Source organism: Ochotona curzoniae, unplaced genomic scaffold (genome assembly GCF_017591425.1).
Source record: "Ochotona curzoniae isolate NIBS_2020 unplaced genomic scaffold, NIBS_Ocur_1.0 scaffold_1037, whole genome shotgun sequence".
Lineage (NCBI taxonomy): Eukaryota > Metazoa > Chordata > Mammalia > Lagomorpha > Ochotonidae > Ochotona > Ochotona curzoniae.
This window is the reverse complement of record NW_024467083.1, coordinates 25,388,089-25,406,618: the sequence shown is the minus strand read 5'-3', so window position 1 is coordinate 25,406,618 and position 18,530 is coordinate 25,388,089. Positions and strand designations below refer to the sequence as shown.

General features: G+C 37.7%; 1 protein-coding gene across 4 annotated transcripts in view; it reads left to right on the top strand.

Annotated features, from left to right (window-relative positions):
* The window catches only part of GDAP2 (ganglioside induced differentiation associated protein 2), a 60,735-nt gene extending 50,009 nt beyond the window's left edge, over positions 1-10,726 (top strand). For 3 of the 4 annotated variants that reach the window (XM_040999245.1, XM_040999246.1, XM_040999244.1), the window contains exons 13-14: positions 2,820-2,963; positions 7,653-10,726. In XM_040999245.1, the coding sequence (XP_040855179.1) occupies positions 2,820-2,963; positions 7,653-7,700 (192 nt within the window). In that variant the 3' untranslated portion in view covers positions 7,701-10,726. The remainder of the gene's footprint in view (positions 1-2,819; positions 2,964-7,652) is intronic. The other variant, XM_040999247.1, reaches the window with a different exon arrangement.
* Positions 10,727-18,530: the final 7,804 nt, after the last annotated feature.

Genomic DNA, 18,530 nt, shown 5'->3' with positions numbered 1-18,530 from the left:
AAACCCCACAAATTCCTACTCATCAGTTTATTAATTCTTTGTGCAAATGTTGATTTTCTTTGTTAGACATTGAATAAAGTAGCCACTGTCTTGAGGAATTTCCATTGTGAGTAGAGAAATTGTACATAATTGAATAGGCATTAATGCAATACAAAATATCAATAGGCAGTAATAAGAGTACACTTAGAACACTTAGAAGCAAGCTTTATTTTCTGTCTTTGGCTGAAGAGTTGTCACAGAAAGCCTTTTAATTTTGGCAAATTCCCTCTGACGACTAAAGGACAGTTAACCAAGCAGAGAGTTGAACAAGGGGACTGAAAGAGCGTGTCAAAAGGTCAGTGGTTCAAAAGCCCCTACATGATCTCTTCTGCCTCCATAATTTTACAGCTTATGCCACATTCAAACATGCTTCGTTTGGGAACTCATTTAGCATGTTTTACCCTGGCCTTACTTATTTGTTATAGTCATGGGTCCTGTACCTGAATATAAGCCTCAGTAAGAGGGAAAGCTGTATCTGTTCTGTATTACCTAAAACCCCGAATAATTAGCACATAGGAGATAATCGGTGTGTGTTGAAGTCTTTGAGTATCTCTCCTTGAGGTTCTTACCTTTTTCTGACATTTCATTTGGTTTTCTTTAGGTCTTTCTAGAATCCCTAAAATATCCATGGCTTCTCCATTGCTTTTATTAGTTAATCAGCTACCTCTGTGATTTAGTGTACAGCTCCTGTTAGGGAATTTTCACTGTTCTAATTTGCAAGAATCTCAGTAAGGTATATATAACAAACTCATTTGTCAAAAAAATAAATAAAAATAAATAAAAATAGCATGCTGGTGAGAATGTGGAGATAAGCACCCTAATACACTGTTGGTGAGAGTGTCAACCATTACAAAAGACAGAATGGAGATTCCTCAGGAATTGGTGAATTGATCTATCCTATGACCCCAGGCATCTCACTCCTGGGAATTTACCCCAAAGGAAAAGAAATCAGCATAGGAAAGAATTATCTGTTTCACCTATGTTTATGGCAGCTGAAATCACATGGAATCTGCCCAGATATCCTTCAACTAGTTTCTGGATACATACAATTTAGTATGCATATTCTTGAAAGAGTACAGTATAGCCATTAGAAAGGAAAAAATCTTGTTGTCCTTTGCAATAAAATGGATGCAATTGGAGACCACTATGCTTAGTGAAATAGCCCAGTCCTGTCCCCCCCCCCAAAAAAAAATTTTTCTCTGATTTGTGGTAGGTGATATGTAGAATATCAAAGAAAAAGTAATAAATGAGATCTATGTATTGAGATTTGATGAATGTTCATAGCCCTTATCTGTACTCCTAATGAACAGTTGTCTTTCTGCTTACTACTAAGGTAATTCCAAGTATGTTATCACAAATACTAGAAGAAAAATGAAGGAGGTTGGAGAGTTGGTGGGAGGGAGAGTGGGAATTAGCGTGATATTCTTAAAGTTGTACATATGAAATCTGTTCCCTTTCTATAAATCAATTTAAAAATTTAAACATACATTTACATTAATTCACTTGTTTTTAGCAGTAGCAGTAACCTCCCTTGTCCCCCATCATTTCCTTCCTAGCAAACCTGAAAAAATCGGAGGGGAGAAACTGCTGCAGAGTGTGATGTTTGTTTGAGGCCTATGTCAGCTTTTCAAAGTGTGGCCACAAAAAACACTGACCCTAGTTGTAAAAGTCATTATTTTTATTCATTCTCTAACAATACTTGAAAACTTATGGTTCAGTCTGCACCTTGTAAAAATTTGGTCTGTCATTTCATGATTGTCAGCTAGAAACTAAGGTGACTGTAAGCTTTCTGAAAGTCTAGGAAATAAAAAAGTACTAAAAATAAAGTTTATAAATCAGGTTGTAAGAGTTTAGCCAAGTGGATAATACAGAGGTGTAAGAGAAAAATAATGATGAGAACTAGTTCAGAAATTTGCTCTGAATGTGGGCACTTGAGCAGGATTCTGATTGAGATAATTTAGTGTCGGTTCTGTTTATTCTTGCCAGTGCACTGAGAGTTTGTATGTTGCCATCCACTGTGAGTTGGAAATATTCACAGCTCTGTCTCATAGGAACATTATGTTAGCTGTTGGTAAAAATGGACTACTTTGATTGCCAGTTTAGATAGACAAACAATCATTTATAAATCCTAGATGATATCTACTTCTTGTCAGCTTTGGTTTTTTTTCTTCAATAATTCTATCCTTTGTTTTGTTTTGTTTTGTTTTTTTAGAACCAATAAGTTTAGCAGTCTAGCAAAATTGTATGGGGCAATGAAATGAGCCAAGGAGGCTGCACACCTGCAGGTGATTCTCCTTGGCTGCCTTAAGACCTCAGTGACTGCATGCCGAATGTCAGCTGAGAGCATTTAAGTCCCGAATGTTGACCAAAGTTTTATTTTCAGTCTCATTTGCAAAATGAAAAAAGTTCTCATATTTTAAGAAATTAACCATTTTTATGGTATTGTTACTCTACAAAGTTATTCAGTAGTTTGGACTGCAATGCAAAGTAACAAGCTAGACACATAGGACAATTTACATATATACAATGGGGAAAAAAGCTTCATGAAGCAAACCTGATCATTATTACAATCTCTAGTAACTTCTACTTTAGTCCCTTCTGTTTAAAATTTTGCTCATAATCAACAAAACTAGTTGCACAACTCACTAATGAACTACCACACTGCACTTTGGAAAGATAGTTGGATATAAAGCTAGTTGCAATATAAATTTCCAAAATTTTGTTTGTGCTTTTTTAGTGTGGCGCCTGGCTTAAATTGCTTCTTCTCTTCTGTTAACCAGGTATCCACATGGTTTTTCACCACCTTTTCTGTCTCAGGATTGAAGGACAAAATCCACCATGTGGACAGTCTCCATCAGCTGTTTTCCGCCATATCCCCAGAGCAAATCGACTTTCCTCCTTTTGTCCTTGAATATGATGCCAGGGTAAGAAATACCAGAAGTTATCCCTCACCTGATGTAGTATAATGGCTACACCATGGAGCAGTTCGAGTGAGCACACCATCATGTTGTTATAGGATATTATTTATGTTAATGCGTTTGAGTGAGCTTAATAATATTTGATTCCTTTTCTGCAGTACCTTTAGTTAAGTACCAAAAGGCTCTGTCTCCAGATAAACATTTCAATATGAGATTCTTTTGCTGACTTTAAAGCCAATCCATGGCTGGTTGTTTTCTGTCACATTTGAGGCAGATACCTCTGGTTTTCTTAAAACCAAATGGCTTTTCATCTGATAGAGCTGGAAAGCTGTGTCTCCTTTGAGCATTATTGTAAATCTGGTAGTCTGTCTGAGAATAATTATTATCCTGCTGAAAGCTTCATTTACCTAAAGCTCGTTTGATGTTTTTAAAACCATCAACTGGTGGCATTCGTGTTGTGATTGCTTTTAGATGCATTTATGGTTCCACTAAGCATCAATGAAAGGACAACTCTTAAGTTTCATCTCAGTTCTATTCCATTGTGTTTGTTTACAGTATCACCTTCAGAGTTTAAAAAGGAAAATTAACTATTATCCTTGGCCAAAAGCTTGTTAAGCTCATTGTTTAAATGTTGCTGATTATGTATCTTTATGCATAAACCAGGGAATAGATTTGAAAGTTATAGTAAGTTTGAGATGATTTATTCTATCCTAATTATGGTGCAACTTGTATAGAGTCAAATAAAACTCCTGCAACACATTTTTTCTCTAACATTTCATAACTTTGGCTATGATTTCTTTTCCCCTTATGTGAAGAGCAAAGTGTTGAATGTGTTCTAGGGGCTAATAAAATTTTATGTTTGACTGTTACACAGAGAGGATTTGTAATTGGAGCAGCTGGATCATAGATAAAAAGATTGCTGAGCATGAAAGAGGGGAAAAAGGAAGATCATTTGTATTTACTGCCCATTGCTGGTGTTATTCCTTTGAGCTATACCGCACTTCATATTTAAAACATTAGACAGCAAGAAGCAAGAAATGTGGAATATACTCAAAAATTTTTGAGTAACAAAAATTTGGAGTGATAAACCAAGGCTAGTGTATAGTTTTATTACTTGTTTTTGGAATAGAAATATGCATGTTGAGTGTTTGGTCAGCAAACCTCAAGAACTGTCTGATGCTAAACAATTTTCAGTATATGTAATGGTCTGTCAAGCAAACTTCCATTAAATATCAACTCTATAGTCAGATGTGGTTTTGTTTTCCTGTTGTGTTTTGTTGGGGTGTCTGTTTTAACTTTCTGTTCTTTTTTGTATTATCAAGTATTAGCATAATTATGTGATTAACCAGAGTCATGGAAGTACCTGTAAACTATAATATAACACTGGGTTCATTGGATTTTGTTCTTTAATCGTGAGACAGATAAGGTGGTGAAAAACCATGTGGGTACCTGATTAACAGAAGAGAAGAAATAATTTAAGCCTACATCTATAGTAGAGCCTTTTTTTAAGAATACTTTTGAAGTAATGAGTAGGGGAGCTACTTTTTTTGTTTGTTTGTTAAGATTTACTTTATTTATTTGAAAGTCAGAATTCTAAGAGCTAGAGAGATCTTCCATCCACTAATTCCAAATGCAGCAAAGAAGGATCTTGGTTAAACCAAAGCCAGAAGACAGGCACTTGAGCCAGGTCTCCCACAAGGATGCAGGGGCCTTCTGCTGCTGCTTTCCCACATGCCTTAGCAGGAAGTTGGATCAGAAGTTTGAAGCAGCTGAGACTCAAACCAACATCCATATGGGATGCCTGCCTTGTAAGAAGCAGCTTAACACTTTACACTACAATGCAGGAGCTTTGTAAAGTGGAGCTTTCTAAAGTGGAGGTAATCTGAATGCCGGAGAGAAGCATAAAAATGGGGGAGAAACCAGAGTATTGGGGAATGCTGTGGGAGACACAGGTCGGAGGTGAACCCTGGACACTACAGTGGTACATGCTTCACTGCAGGGTTGAATCTTGTACCTGGCAGAGAGAGTTCTGTAAGAACTTTGTTAAGAAAGAGGACTAAAGTGGCTGGCATTGTAACATGGTAAATTAATCCTCCACCTACGGTGCCAGCATCCCACATGGAAGCTTTTCCTATCCTGACTACTTCACTTCTGATCCAGCTTCCTGTTTTCTGCCTAAAAAGCAGCAGAAAATGGCTCAAATCTTTGGAAAATTGTACCTGCCTCTGACTCCTGACTCCTGAGTGCCTCAGCTCCAGTATTGCAGCCATTTGGGAAGTGAACCAGTAGACCAAAGACCTTTCTCTCTGTCTCTCCTCTCTATATAAAAATCTGCATTTCAAATTAAAAAATAAGTCTTAAAAAAAAAAAAGAAAGAAAGAAGACCATAGAAATTGCACAGGGATGACCAGGAAAGATAAGTTTATGGGCAGGGATGTAAGAATCTGTTAGACCAGCTGGAGCAGAAATCAGAGTAGAGTGAGCGCACTGGTAATGACAAGAATTTAAAGATGTTAGCAATATTCAGAAATAGAAATTCTAGGAAATAAAATTCATACCATTTAGTGACTGAAGCATTTAGAGACAGAAAAACAGAATTTCTGCTCTTGCAAAATACAATTTTTCATGTTGCTGCCACCCAAGAGAAGCAGTTGAAAAGGCAAGCATCGAAAGATTAGGACAGAGAGACGGTACGTTCTGTCTGTGACAGAGGAGGTGCCCTTGGGGAATTGAGGTGACGTAACTGGGTGTCACCTTGTAAGGAACCACCTTTTTTGCTAGAATTCAAAGTATGATTGGAGAAAATAAATGAGTAGAAAGTTGTTTGCTTTTGTTATGTTTGTTATGTTTTGTTATGTGCCTTGCCTGTGAGAAACGTTTAATTTGATTGAAAGGGTGGGATAATGTTGGCTGTTAACAAGTGGCACTGGGCTTCTATTTTCCTGAGGATTTATATGGTTTGGAATAGCAACATAAATTTTATAGAATCAAGAGGAATCTTTGAAAGTAATTCTTATCTGTCTAGATAAAAGTGATACTAAAAAGCAAACATTTGGCCTAATAGTTAAAGCATGTATCCCTTGTTGTAGTGGTTTGAGTCCGAACTTGGTTCCATATGCTGGTTTCCTGCTGATGCTGTCACAGTAGATAGGAGATCTCTCTGTCTCTAACACTCACACTATCTCACCCCTTCACTCCCTTTCTGTTTTCACTTTTTCTGCCTTTCAAATAAAATAATTTAAAAAAAGAGAGAACGGCAGAAATCCAGAATTGTTACAAGTACAATGGAAGAAGATAGCATACAGTTTTTTCCTGGCCACAATTCTTGAAATTTCAGTGATTGTTTCCAGAAAGAGAGAAAATATTTGACAGTTAAACAGTCTGTTGCACAATGTGAGATTAATATAAGAAGCTTTATTTTGTGGCAGTCTTAGACTTGTTCTTGTTAGTTTAGCATAATGTAATGTAGATATGGGAAACTTAGAGAAGTATGAGAGTGGAGCAAAATTAGCTGTTTTCAAGTGAACATCGTAGAAGGTTTAGGTCTTAGGTCATGTTTCTCTACGCATAGCTTCTGTGCATGTTGAATATGCAGGACAGGTTAATAAAATAGATCTTGATAGAGAGTACTGAAATGCCAAAAAAAAAAAAAAAGGAATAAGTGATTTCATTCAAGTGTTCAGAATTGCCGAAATGTAATCAACCCACTTTTTAAGGAGAGTATTTTGATGTCTGGTCAGATTTATTACCAGAAAGTCAGTTTTCCGGAATCTGACCCCTGCTACAGAACATCTTGACTCATTTAGTGCCTCTGATCACATCTAACTGCCTACTGTGCTCCAGAATAACTGTAATGTAAACATCCCATAAAGAAACGCTCAACTGTTGTCTTAATACTAAGCATTTTCTGTTTTGATATACTGAGAAGCAAGTTCTTTGTCAAAGAAATACTTTCCTTAAAAAATGAAGATACAATCTTAAGTTACTTAAATGTAATCTAGGATCCTTAAAGCTAAGTGTCTTCATTTTGATGAGAATAAAACCCATTAAAGTGAGAGCCTGAACATTTCTTCTCCCCCTTGATTTTTTGCTTCCTACATGGGACACTCAAGTTCTGGCATTTCATTATCCTTCCTGGACTTCAACTAGTGTGCTGAGAACTGAAATTGTTAACGAGACTTGCCACTCGGGCATGTGATGAAGAAAATTCTTCTCTGCCTAGTTATCAGTTCCTTGGTGATAAGTGTTTTATTTCATCAAGTATATTAAAATTTGGCACAGGAAAGGACAACACAGTTTTAACAAAAAATTATTCAAGTAATAAATTCCATAGAATTGGATTTAAATTCAGACTCTGATGTTTCCAGCAAGATGACCTTCATTGCATTACATGTGACGCTCATCTTCTTCTTTTATGAGAATAGTATGCACTTCACAGCATTGAGTGAGGATTTAAAGGAATAATGAAGAAAAAATGATTATAATGTGTCTAACATGTGGAACATTCCTAAGTGGTATTGTTAACTTAAATGTTAATTATGCCAACTCTGACTCTAGAATCTGAAGGCCTGCTCAGGACCAGCCATGGACTAGACATTTGACATCACTTTCTCATTGAGTATAAATCCCTTTCCAGTATGTTCCCAGTTGCATGGGCATTGTTACTTCATATTCTTGTCTTTTTTCTTTCCACAGGAAAACGGGCCTTACTATGCGTCTTATCCCCCATCACCGGATTTGTGACCTGCCATCTGTCAGTGCTTTGTGATTACGACGATGCCCCTCCCACCACGGATCACTACCTAGTGAAGTAATACTCATTTTTGCTGTACAGATCCAGGGAGCCTTTTGTGCCCACCTCTCTGGTATTTTTTTATTGACTGTATATTTTCTGGCACATAAAGCAATCTAAAAATGGTAGGCCATTCTGAACTGCACACATTTTAAATTTGTATATTTGTATCAAATGGAAATGTTCATTTTTAGAGTGTTGTTAATAGCAACCAGGGAGCAACTTTTGAGTATCTTCAGTTTTCTGAGGGATACTGGATTCTCCACTAGACAAACCACCAATATTGTTCATGTCATCTCTTTAACATTGCACGCTTCCTTTGTGTACTTAAGTGTCTCTTGAAATACATGGAACCAATCTATGCTGGCCAGATGCATTGTTTGTTTCAAACCTGGCATTAATACCATTTTTACTTTATACAGGTAATTGGATTATGCCAAATAACTATCTGCAACAAAGAATTTGGAAATGTATCTCATAAAAAAATCATTATTAGTAAAATATAGAACTTACAGTTTTACTGCATGGTTGAAACTGAGGTTTACATACTAAGTTTCCTGGGACTGTGTGATTAGTTAGACTCACCACTGTTCAGATGACAACCGTGTGGCGCAATGAGAGTTTATCTTTACCTTTTCTCCCATAATCGTGGGCGATCTCATCTAATTGTTCAGAAGAGCTGCACATGCTAATACTCTCACAGGAAAAGCATCTCCCAAGACCACATCCCTGAGTCTGTAGAGAGTGTGCTGTTTTCCAAGACTCATGAATGATTTTGTTTGGCTCTAAGAGCCACTACCTGTAAGGGCATTTCATAACAGTGTCTCTTGAGTTGCCAACATCAGTGTGAAGGGTGTGGGGACCTGATAATTGGCTTTTGTTCAGATCAGCTTGCCATTTAGGCTCTATTTGTGCCTTAGATTGCTAATGAATAGTTTGGAATTATGCTGTCTACCTCACAGAGGTACCATGCAGATGATGTTTAGAAAGGGCTTTGATGTCTGTGGGTGAAAAATGCTGATGGAGTTTGTGTGGTGAGTGTCATCAGTTTTTATCTGTGAACCAATACAAATGAGTGAATACCACAAAGCACCCCCTTTGGCCTTTGGCACCTTTTCAGTGGTTTCTGTTTTGGGGAAACAAAGAACTGTTAGTGCAAAATCCCAACCCTGACAACCTCCTCCTGCTTCGTCCAGAATTTCTTCTGGCCCACTCCTTCCCTAATACTGCACTTTTAACAAAAGGCATCTGTTAGCCATTTTAAACATTTCTTCTTGAATTAAGCTCAAACTATTATCATTTCCATCTGGGTGTCTTCATACTGCTTTTGATTCCTACACCCACCCTAGTATGTACTACAACTGTGTTGTACTTCAGAGAAGAGAAAACAGAACCTTTCTGCTCGTTTGAACTTGGAAGCAGTGGTTCCAGAGGTCCCATTCTCCTTTGCCGGAACGTTGCTCAATGCACATGATAAAACATACTTCTCTTCATGTATGGTTGGAAAGTGTCCCACTGGTTGTTAGCCTTGTCTGGTGCCTGCCCATGTAAACAAGGATGGGCTTCATGGTAGAATGGGGAAGCATTCTACTGCATGTATGGGACACATATACTTTGTATCTTGTATCAAAACACCTTTAGTATGTGTATATGTCAAGGACTTTTCTGTTAAATTCTGTAAGTCACCAGATCCAGAATAGCAGTTGAACATCAGTTATTAAACTTCCTTTCAAACAATCCTCCTTTAACCCCTTGAGCCTTAAAAGTAACAATAGGTTATCTTCATTTTCTTCACTCAAGTGACGTTTTTTTTATTTGAAGTATTTCTTTTTTCTCTAGAAGCAACTAGAGAATATGTCAACTTTTCATGGTAAAATTAAGACTTAGCCACTTCAAGTTGGCATCTGACCTGAATCATTTCCAGTATAAATAATAAAGACTGCTACTTTCTATGGTAAAGCAAGTGTATTTATGTATGATTCTTAGATCCAGTAATTTTGAAAAAAATGTTTTGTTGTAGTGATGCTGGCATGTTACTGTCTAAAAATACAAAAAGGATTCTACATATTCTATTATTCTACTTGAGTTAATGTCCTAGATATGAAGTGATATGTGACCAAATACACATCAATAATATTTCATTTTCTGATCATCACTAAAGGAAAATAAGGGCTAGTGTACATAAAACTAGATCAAATGTGGGACCAAGAACATGCTGTTGTGGTTCCCTGAAAAGTTACCTAATGAAGTTATTTCAGCATACTAAGGCTTAGAGGGACAGCAGGTGACAGTGATATTGAAATGATTAAGTAATATATAATATGTTTGTTGAAAAGCTGGGTAGTCTGGAGAATTATGCTTCATGTTCAAGGACATATCAGAGTTCAGAGGACTGATTGGGTGGATATGAGCACTACCATCTGATCTTAATTCAGAACACCACCAAGTCCTTAATTTATTAAACCTTGTTCATGCCAAATGATAGTTGCAGTTCTGAAGACACAGCTTACAAAATATTAACTCATAAACTGATTCATGCAAGATGTAATCCTTTTTGTTTTTTTAAAAAACAAGCACACTTTACAGCATGTATTTGGATTCTTCTTAATTCATCTGTGTTCAGGTTTCTTGGTAGTAAAAGTGATCCCTTGAAAAAAGCTCAGTCTTTGTTATAGTCTCAAGGCCAAGAGGCTCCTACTTTTAAGACTGCATTTCCTTTCACAGAAGTGACTATCTTACTTCATTGGCTAATATTTTATTATATTTTCCTTTTTCAAAAGAACCCATCTGTAGTATTTGAGATTCAAGTTTTAAAGAATATTTTCAGTGAGGGAAATAAAATATTTTTAACCAAATTTCTAAATTCTAAAAGGAATAAAACATGTCCTGTCTATAGAGAAGAATGGGTTTAATCACTGTAGTACAAAAAGCATGCCTATTTCTCCTTGTTTCTGACTTGCTTAATTATTTAGTGAACTCAAACTGTAAGTAATAATTTAGTATTTTCTTTATAAGAATTAGTAGAAAGAAGATCAGATATAGTATTCAGCATCTGCTGATAGTCAGTCTTTATGTTCCCCCAATGCATTACTTGTGTAAGTATATACAGAGAGTTCTTATTGCTCAATATAAGAACAGAAATTATTAGAATTTGAAGTGCTGGATAGAGGCTTGTATGGTTCTAGGAACTGGATTCATTATATTAAAGACTAAAAGGATTCAAGATAACTTTTGAAGACCTAAACTTAGAGTTAGATGAGTTCTCCATTGTAGTTCTTCTTACTAACAGTCCTTGTAGTCTGTAGGCACTAGAAAATTTTAGCTGTGATGGCAGCCATGCAGCCTCACAGCATAGGATTGACTCGTGGTTTGTGGTTGCCTGAGAACATGGAAGATAAAGGAGGTTTCTGCTTTTGCTGTGGTCATTTTGAGTGAATATCACAAAATTGATGGCTTAAATAGCAAATACTTCTAACAGTTTTGGATCTGGACAGACTAAATCAAGATGGTACCAGTTTATTTCTTAATGATGGGCCCTTTCCAACTTTGTAAATAACTTTCTTTTGCCTTATCCTCACAGAAGAAAGACCTTTAAGGAGGAGCATCACTCTTCCCTGTCTCTTCTGACGAAGGGCATGGATCCCATTCATGAGGGATCTGTACTCATGACCCACTTACCTCCCATACACCCCACTTCACAATATCACAATGGGAGTTAAAGCTTCAGCACATGAGTTAGAGTAGGAAAGGTATACAAACATTCAGTCTGTAGCAAACCTTTAGTCTGTGTTATATGACAAACCCAGAGATGATGAAGCCTTTCAGTAGGCCTAACCGTATGCAATTCTGTACACATGCGTATATGTGCATATGTAATCTGTTTCGGTTTATGTTCTTCCTGAGTTATAGGAACCTAGAGCAATAAAGAATGCTTCAAGCTTTGACCAAACTAGCCCTTAAACATGATATTAAGATCGTTTTAGATATTAGTAGTTCTTTTGACTATTAATTTTATTTTCTACACTTCCAAGAGCAGTAGCTTCGAGTTTTCGTTTTTGCTTTTTAATATTTATTTTGATTGGAAAGGCAGATTGACACAGAGAAAGATCTTCCATCCTCTGGTTTACTCCTTAAGTTACCACAACGGCCAGAGCAGAGCCACTTCAAAGCAGGAGCCTCTTACAGTTCTCCCATGCAGTGAGGATCCCATGGCTTTGGCCATTCTCTACTACATGCCACAAGCAGGGAACTGGGTGGAAATGTAGCAGCCAGAACACAAATTGGTTCCCATATGGGATCCCGGTGCATGTAAGATAAGGATTTAGCCACTGAGCCATCATGCCAGGCTCTTGAGTTGTTTTGTTTCCCAAAAATACTCTGCCTTAAATATATAAGGCTGGTGAGATCAAGAAGAGCATAGGCATTCTGTAGGTGAATTATGCTAACAAAATTATACTGCTGGTTACAACTGGATGTTTTTGCTGAACAGTAAAACATTTTGTACCCACAATCACACTTTTCTTTGGTAATGCGTTATTTTGTTAGTGTTAAGTATGCACTCATCCTAAACTGAACAAAGCTTTTGTTTAGAGCAGATCTTATGAGCTAAAATACTTAACAGCCTAACATATGTAAATGATTTTCATTGCTGTTGGACAATGGCAGTGTTTTGAAAAGGTCTTAAAACTTGTTTATTCAAAAATCCACAGACTTTTATGAATAGTTTTCATTTCAAAACATTTTTTGTCTTTCTGTATTAGAAGATAAGCCCTTTTAAAGAGGGTCCCATTGTATGGAAGCGTAACCTAGAAAGAATGGGAGATGGTCATTGACCATATATGCCAGACCTTTGGAGTCACTTAAGTTAACCTAAAGACTAGTACAGAATGCAGTGAATTTAACTGTTAACATTCTCTATAGAGTCCTAGACCAGTACTGCTCAAACTTTAATATGCACCTGTCAGATCATCTGAGGGTATTATTAAAGTGTAGACACTGACTCAGTAGTGCTGGAATGGTACCTTTGTTGCTCAATTTCTGAATAGCTCATGGGTGATATCAATAATCCTGATCGCCAGACCACACTCAGAATAAAGAACTTAGACTATGTTTAGCTTCCATATTTTCCTGTGTCAGAAAAAGGAGACTGAGCTACCCTTTTAATTCCTTTTGTGGGGCCACATTCTCACTTTCATTCTTTTTAATCATCTTACAAGTCTGGTGAGTTAGGTGATAATAGAGGTAGTGGCCTGCTGAACCGCTCAGCACTGGCACTGCAGCGCAGAGCAGTTTCTCAAACCTGCAACATGTACATCCCCATTTGAATATGAAAAGGAAATATTTTAGCTCAATTTTCACTTGTCACACTTATATTACCTATATCAACATAAAACTAGCCATGAATTGTTCGTGTTTATATCTTTTATACAAGAACAAAACTAAAGATCGCACACAAGCGAAATGATAAAACTAATAAAATGTAAAATAACATTAAGTTTGATGAGTGCTAATGTCTTTGCCAAAATGAAACTTACTTGTAAAGTGGTTATGATGCTTAGCACACACATACTACCATGGTGACTCAGTTCTTCCTTTCGCTCTTTCAGACTGTTTGGTTTGTTCAGCTTGTAGTAGTGTTACTTGGTCTTCAGCATGGCTGCATCATTTCCCTACTAAGTCCAGCATCTTCTTTCTACAACTAAAGCAGACCTGGGCTCTAAGGTAGACGTAAATATGTCTGCAAAACCTAAACACTGAAATTTCTGGCAATATTAGGTTTCAAGGCAATTATCCAGACAACTTAGAAAATAAACATCAATTAACAAAAGTGTTCATTTTTTTAAAAGATTTATTTGTTTTTATTGGAAGGCAGATATACGGAGAGGAGGAGAGACAGAGAGGAAGATCTTCTGTCTGATGGTTCACTCTCCAAGTAGCCACAAAAGCTGCAGCTGAGTCAATCCGAAGCCAGGAGCCTGGAGCTTCTTCTGGGTCTCCCACACGGGTGCAGGGTCCCAAGGCTTTGGGCTGTCCTCGACTGCCTTCCCAGGCCACAAGCAGGGAGCTGGATGGGAAGTGGAGCTGCTAGGATTAGAACTGGCGCCCAAATGGGATCCCAGTGCATTCAAGGCACGGACTTTAACCACTACGCTATCTGCCGGGCCCAAAAGTGTTCATTCTTAAAGTGCATTGCTAGAGACCTTCCCATGCTCCCAACACACACGAACATTCCACGTGATTTTTGGTGGATCTCAATAAGAAGCAGAAATACATTGGTACGTCTGACACACTCGGGTTCAGACCTGGGCCTGTGTCTCGACCATTTTGAACGTTGGTATTTCTATGTGTTAAACAGGAAACAGGATAACTGCAGTAGTGATCCTAAAGCATGGTTAGTGAGTATTTGTGACACCTTTGATTAAAAATAGTAAATTCACATTGGAGGATCTACTATGCACTTGACCTTTCGTAAGCTCTTAATGCTCATATGTGTGATCTCACATGTATAACTAGTAGAATCAGGATTCAAGTTCGACTTCAAAGCTCATGCGTTTAAAAAAGTTCAGATAGGGCCCGCCGCGGTGGCGCAAGTGGTTAAGTCCTCGCCTTGCATGCCCGGGATCCCATATGGGCGCCGGTTCTAATCCCAGCAGCCCCGCTTCCTTTCCAGCTCCCTGCCTGTGGCCTGGGAAAGCAGTCGAGGATGGCCCAAAGCTTTGGGACCCTGCACCCATGTGGGAGACCCGCAAGAGGCTCCTGGCTTCGGATTGGCATAGTATCGGCCCATTGCGCTCACTTGGTGAGTGAATCATCGGATGGAAGATCTTCCTCTCTGTCTCTCCTCTCTGTATATCCGCCTTTCCAATGAAAAAATAATAAAATAAATCTTTAAAAAAAAAAAAAAGTTCAGATACCACATCAAATGAGTTGCATATTTTAGACTTTTTTTTAAAAATTGTATGTTCTCAAAAAAGTTATAAAATTAAAGCTATTTCTTTAAAAAGAAAAGGCTGTTTCCATTTAATAGTTATGTAGTAAGCTGATATTCAAATGAAATAAGTGATTTAAAGGCTATCTTGCTAGATTATGGGAAAGATATTAGATGTTAGTATGGTTTTAATGCCTACAGTCATGAGAGTCTCCCTGTACAGAGGATAGTTTCCTTACAGAAGAATTTTACTCTGACCTGATGTTATCCTGAAATTCCATGTCAGTTCCATAAAAGCCAACTTAGTAATTTTCATCAAAAACAGTTGTTCTAACTGACCTTTACAGTGGTTACTAGTGAGTCTTCTATGTTCTCCTAGTTTTCTGAGGTAAATTTACAAACAGAATGATTTGTATGTGTTTTGCTTGTTTCATTTAACTGAATATTGGGAGAAAAAGCAGGAAAGAGTTGTTGGGAGAAGAAAAGGGAGAGAATTTTAAGTGGAACTCATTTACTAACAAAAAATGGTGCGAGCTACATTCAGATTCTTCCCCCAATTACTAAAACACATTTGCAGGAGTTGTTAGACTAGTAGAGACATTATAAAATTTCAAACTGTCTTTAAATGGTATAAATTATTTTTTTTAAAGATTTCCTATCCTCCTAAATAACAGTGCAATAATGATTGATGGTGTGGAAATTTTTGACTCCTTTTCTAGTCTGGCTGCTTTTGTCCATCTAAGGGCTTTTAAGTTCACTGGATGCCTGCCTCTCCATATGAGAGATTAGCAAAACAGAAAAGAATTTTTCTGTGACACTCATTGCCTCATCTTCTCACAGAATTAGAAAAATTTCTGGTATCACATTCATAGAGAGGGCCCAGTTCTTCCTGAATTTCTCCCTTTTAGCAGGAGAAATTTATTTGAATACAAATAAGAATTTTTGGCATTATTTCTTTATTAATTGAGTGGAATGGTCATATATGTTTGGCTTTTTTAAAACACAAACTTTATTAGTAGCTACATAAAGCATTTGGCTATTTCATTATGCCTACTATGTTTATGTTTATTTGAGAATCAGAGAGACACAGTGTGAGAGAGAGCACACGCATCCTTGGGCTCACTCCTCACTCCCCAGATGCTCACCACAGCCAAGACCAAACTAAATCCAGGAGCCAAAAGCTCAATCCAGGTCTCAAGGAACCCAATTATTTAACCAAGGGTGGGGAACCTTTTTTTTCTGCCAAAGGCTATTTTTGATATTTATAACATCCTCAGGCCATGCAAAATTATCACCATAAAAATTAGCTTGCTGCATATTTATTGAATTCCAGCCCTGCCTGCAGTTGCCTTGGCAGAGCCTGATCAATTGTCTTCACAGGCCTTACACAGCCCATGGGCTGGCCATCCCTCACCTCTGATATGCGATTCCTGTTGTCTTCCCAAGGCCTTTGTTAGCAAGGAATTGAATACAGATACTCTTAAGACGGGGTGAGGACATCTTAACTAGTATCTTAACCAGTAAGTTTAACACCTACCCCTGTTATATGGTAAAGCTGTGTCTGGACTTTATATTTTAAAATTCTTATTGTAAGTTATAGCATTTCTGAAATTATGTACAGGTGGATTATGTTTTCTATTAAGTTTTTCCAAAGATTATGAAAGTATTAAGAAAGGGGGCATTGGTTCTCAGTACAGTGGAGACTCATTAAAACATAATATTGCAGTTGCCTTGGCAGAGCCAAATCAAATGACTTGATGAGCCTAATGCAGCCCACAGTCTGCCCCCACTGCTATAAAGCCTTGTCCCCCAAGGTCTTCACAGCCATACTGTAGATTCCAGGCAGGTGGAAGCAGCCATATAGTTAATGTTTGGAGGCACTTCAGGATGATGGTCACTCACAACCTGAGGTGAGGGTGGGTTTGCACAATTTGCACAACTGCTGGACTTTATTATTCCCTCCTATGTCCTCTAAAGGGTTGCTTCAGACTATATTATGTTTTATTTGGGTTGCTCTGGTTCAGCCACATTCCAGGGAGGGAATAGATTTCAGAATGAGTAGCAGAGTAACCTCTCACCATTCCAACCCTATGAAAATACTTTGGGGTGGAAGGATTAGTGTTACTTTAAACTTGAATATTTTGGATCTTATTTACCCAAATGTCCATTCACTGTCACCTCTCAAATAAAAATTGCTTCTTTCAACAAGTTTGAACAAAAAGTCTGCATTTGAAAATCACCTATTTGACAACCAAGTAATACTAAGAACATACTGATCTGAACATGATTAACTCACACCACCTGGAGAACTGCACACACTTTGACAGCACTATACTCTGTCACTTAAGAGTGCCAGAGACATGCCAGGGTAGATACCATAGTAAAATTATGGAGACCCTTGCCAGGGAAACAAAGTTCTTATCTATGAGCCTCTGACATTTTTATAGTACAGAAATTCTCTTTTGCTTATTCCTGAATCAAATGACCAAGATCAGAATATAGAGAAACTTCATTCCCACTCACTCAGCAGTTATTAATGATGTAATTAGTAAAGATATGGTAGCGGCTCTAACAAACTGATAATATGTTATGACCTATCATAAAAGGAATTTATAATGAGCAAGTAGCTTTTCTCTGAATTGTGATCAAAGACTAAGCTCCTTAATTTTGTGACTCTGTCTTCAAATGTAACTCACAAAAGATGTATTTTCTGTTTAGCATTGGCAAAGGGACTTGCACACAAATGGTAATGCAATGAAACAAATGCCCCAGAAGATAGATCAAATATCAGAAGGTAGAAGAGTGAAGGACATTACCTGAAGTTCCCCTTATCCAGAATCCCAGCTGCCAAATGTGCTGGTAGTCTAAAGCAAGCCACATAGAAGGTCATCTCCAAGCGTTGCTGAGCCATGTGATGTCTTGCTGTTTGAAGTAAGTTTTATGGATCAGGAGCAGTGCTAGGAATGCAGATTCTCAGGTCTGCACCCTCAACATCCCCAACACACACACTGAACTACAGAATCAAACTGCATTTTAGCAACAATACTCAGGTGTTCTGCGTCCATGTCAAGATTTAGGGATTGCTGTCATAACACTGGCTCTGGCACCTGTGATACCAGCATTCCGTGCAAGCACCTGTTTGTGTCCTAGCTGCTCCACTTTTGATCCAGCTTCTGTGAATGGCCTGGGGAAGGCCCAGAAAATGTCCAAAATATTTGCACCCCTGACACCCATGTGTGAAGTTCCTGGTTCCTGGTTTGGCCTGGCACAGCATTAGACATAAGGGTTATCTGGGGAGTGAACGAGCACTTAAAAGATCTCTCTGCCTCTTCCTCCCTCTTTGTAACTCTGACTTTGAAAATAAATACGTAAAGTGTATTTGCTGATGTTATGGAGTGGTTTATTTTAAGCTTACAATGTTTAAAATCTGGGAAAATTTAAAAGCCTTATTCGATGGCCTTCTCTCAGGAAAAAAGACAAATTCAGCACACAATTGATTTCCAATAGAAATGGGCACTAAATTTAATCAATTATTAAATGATACTGTTAGAATCATGAATCAATAGGAACTTCTTACATGAATGTTTCATTTTTCCTATGTAAGTCCAACATTTGTATACAGACCTAAGAGTCAGATCCCACCTCTCAGCCACAGAGGAATGGGCATGCTGCACAGTTGTTTTCATCCTGGAGCGCTTAATATAAGACCAGAACTCAGGAGGGGTTGTGGAAGTTCTTGTTGAATTCATTCATTTGGTATGGAGAAAGATATTCTAGCTAATCCGATCTGAAGCCTCACACAACCACTTTTGGAGGTAGGAAGAATCCCTTTTTCAATTTTCAAGCACAGACT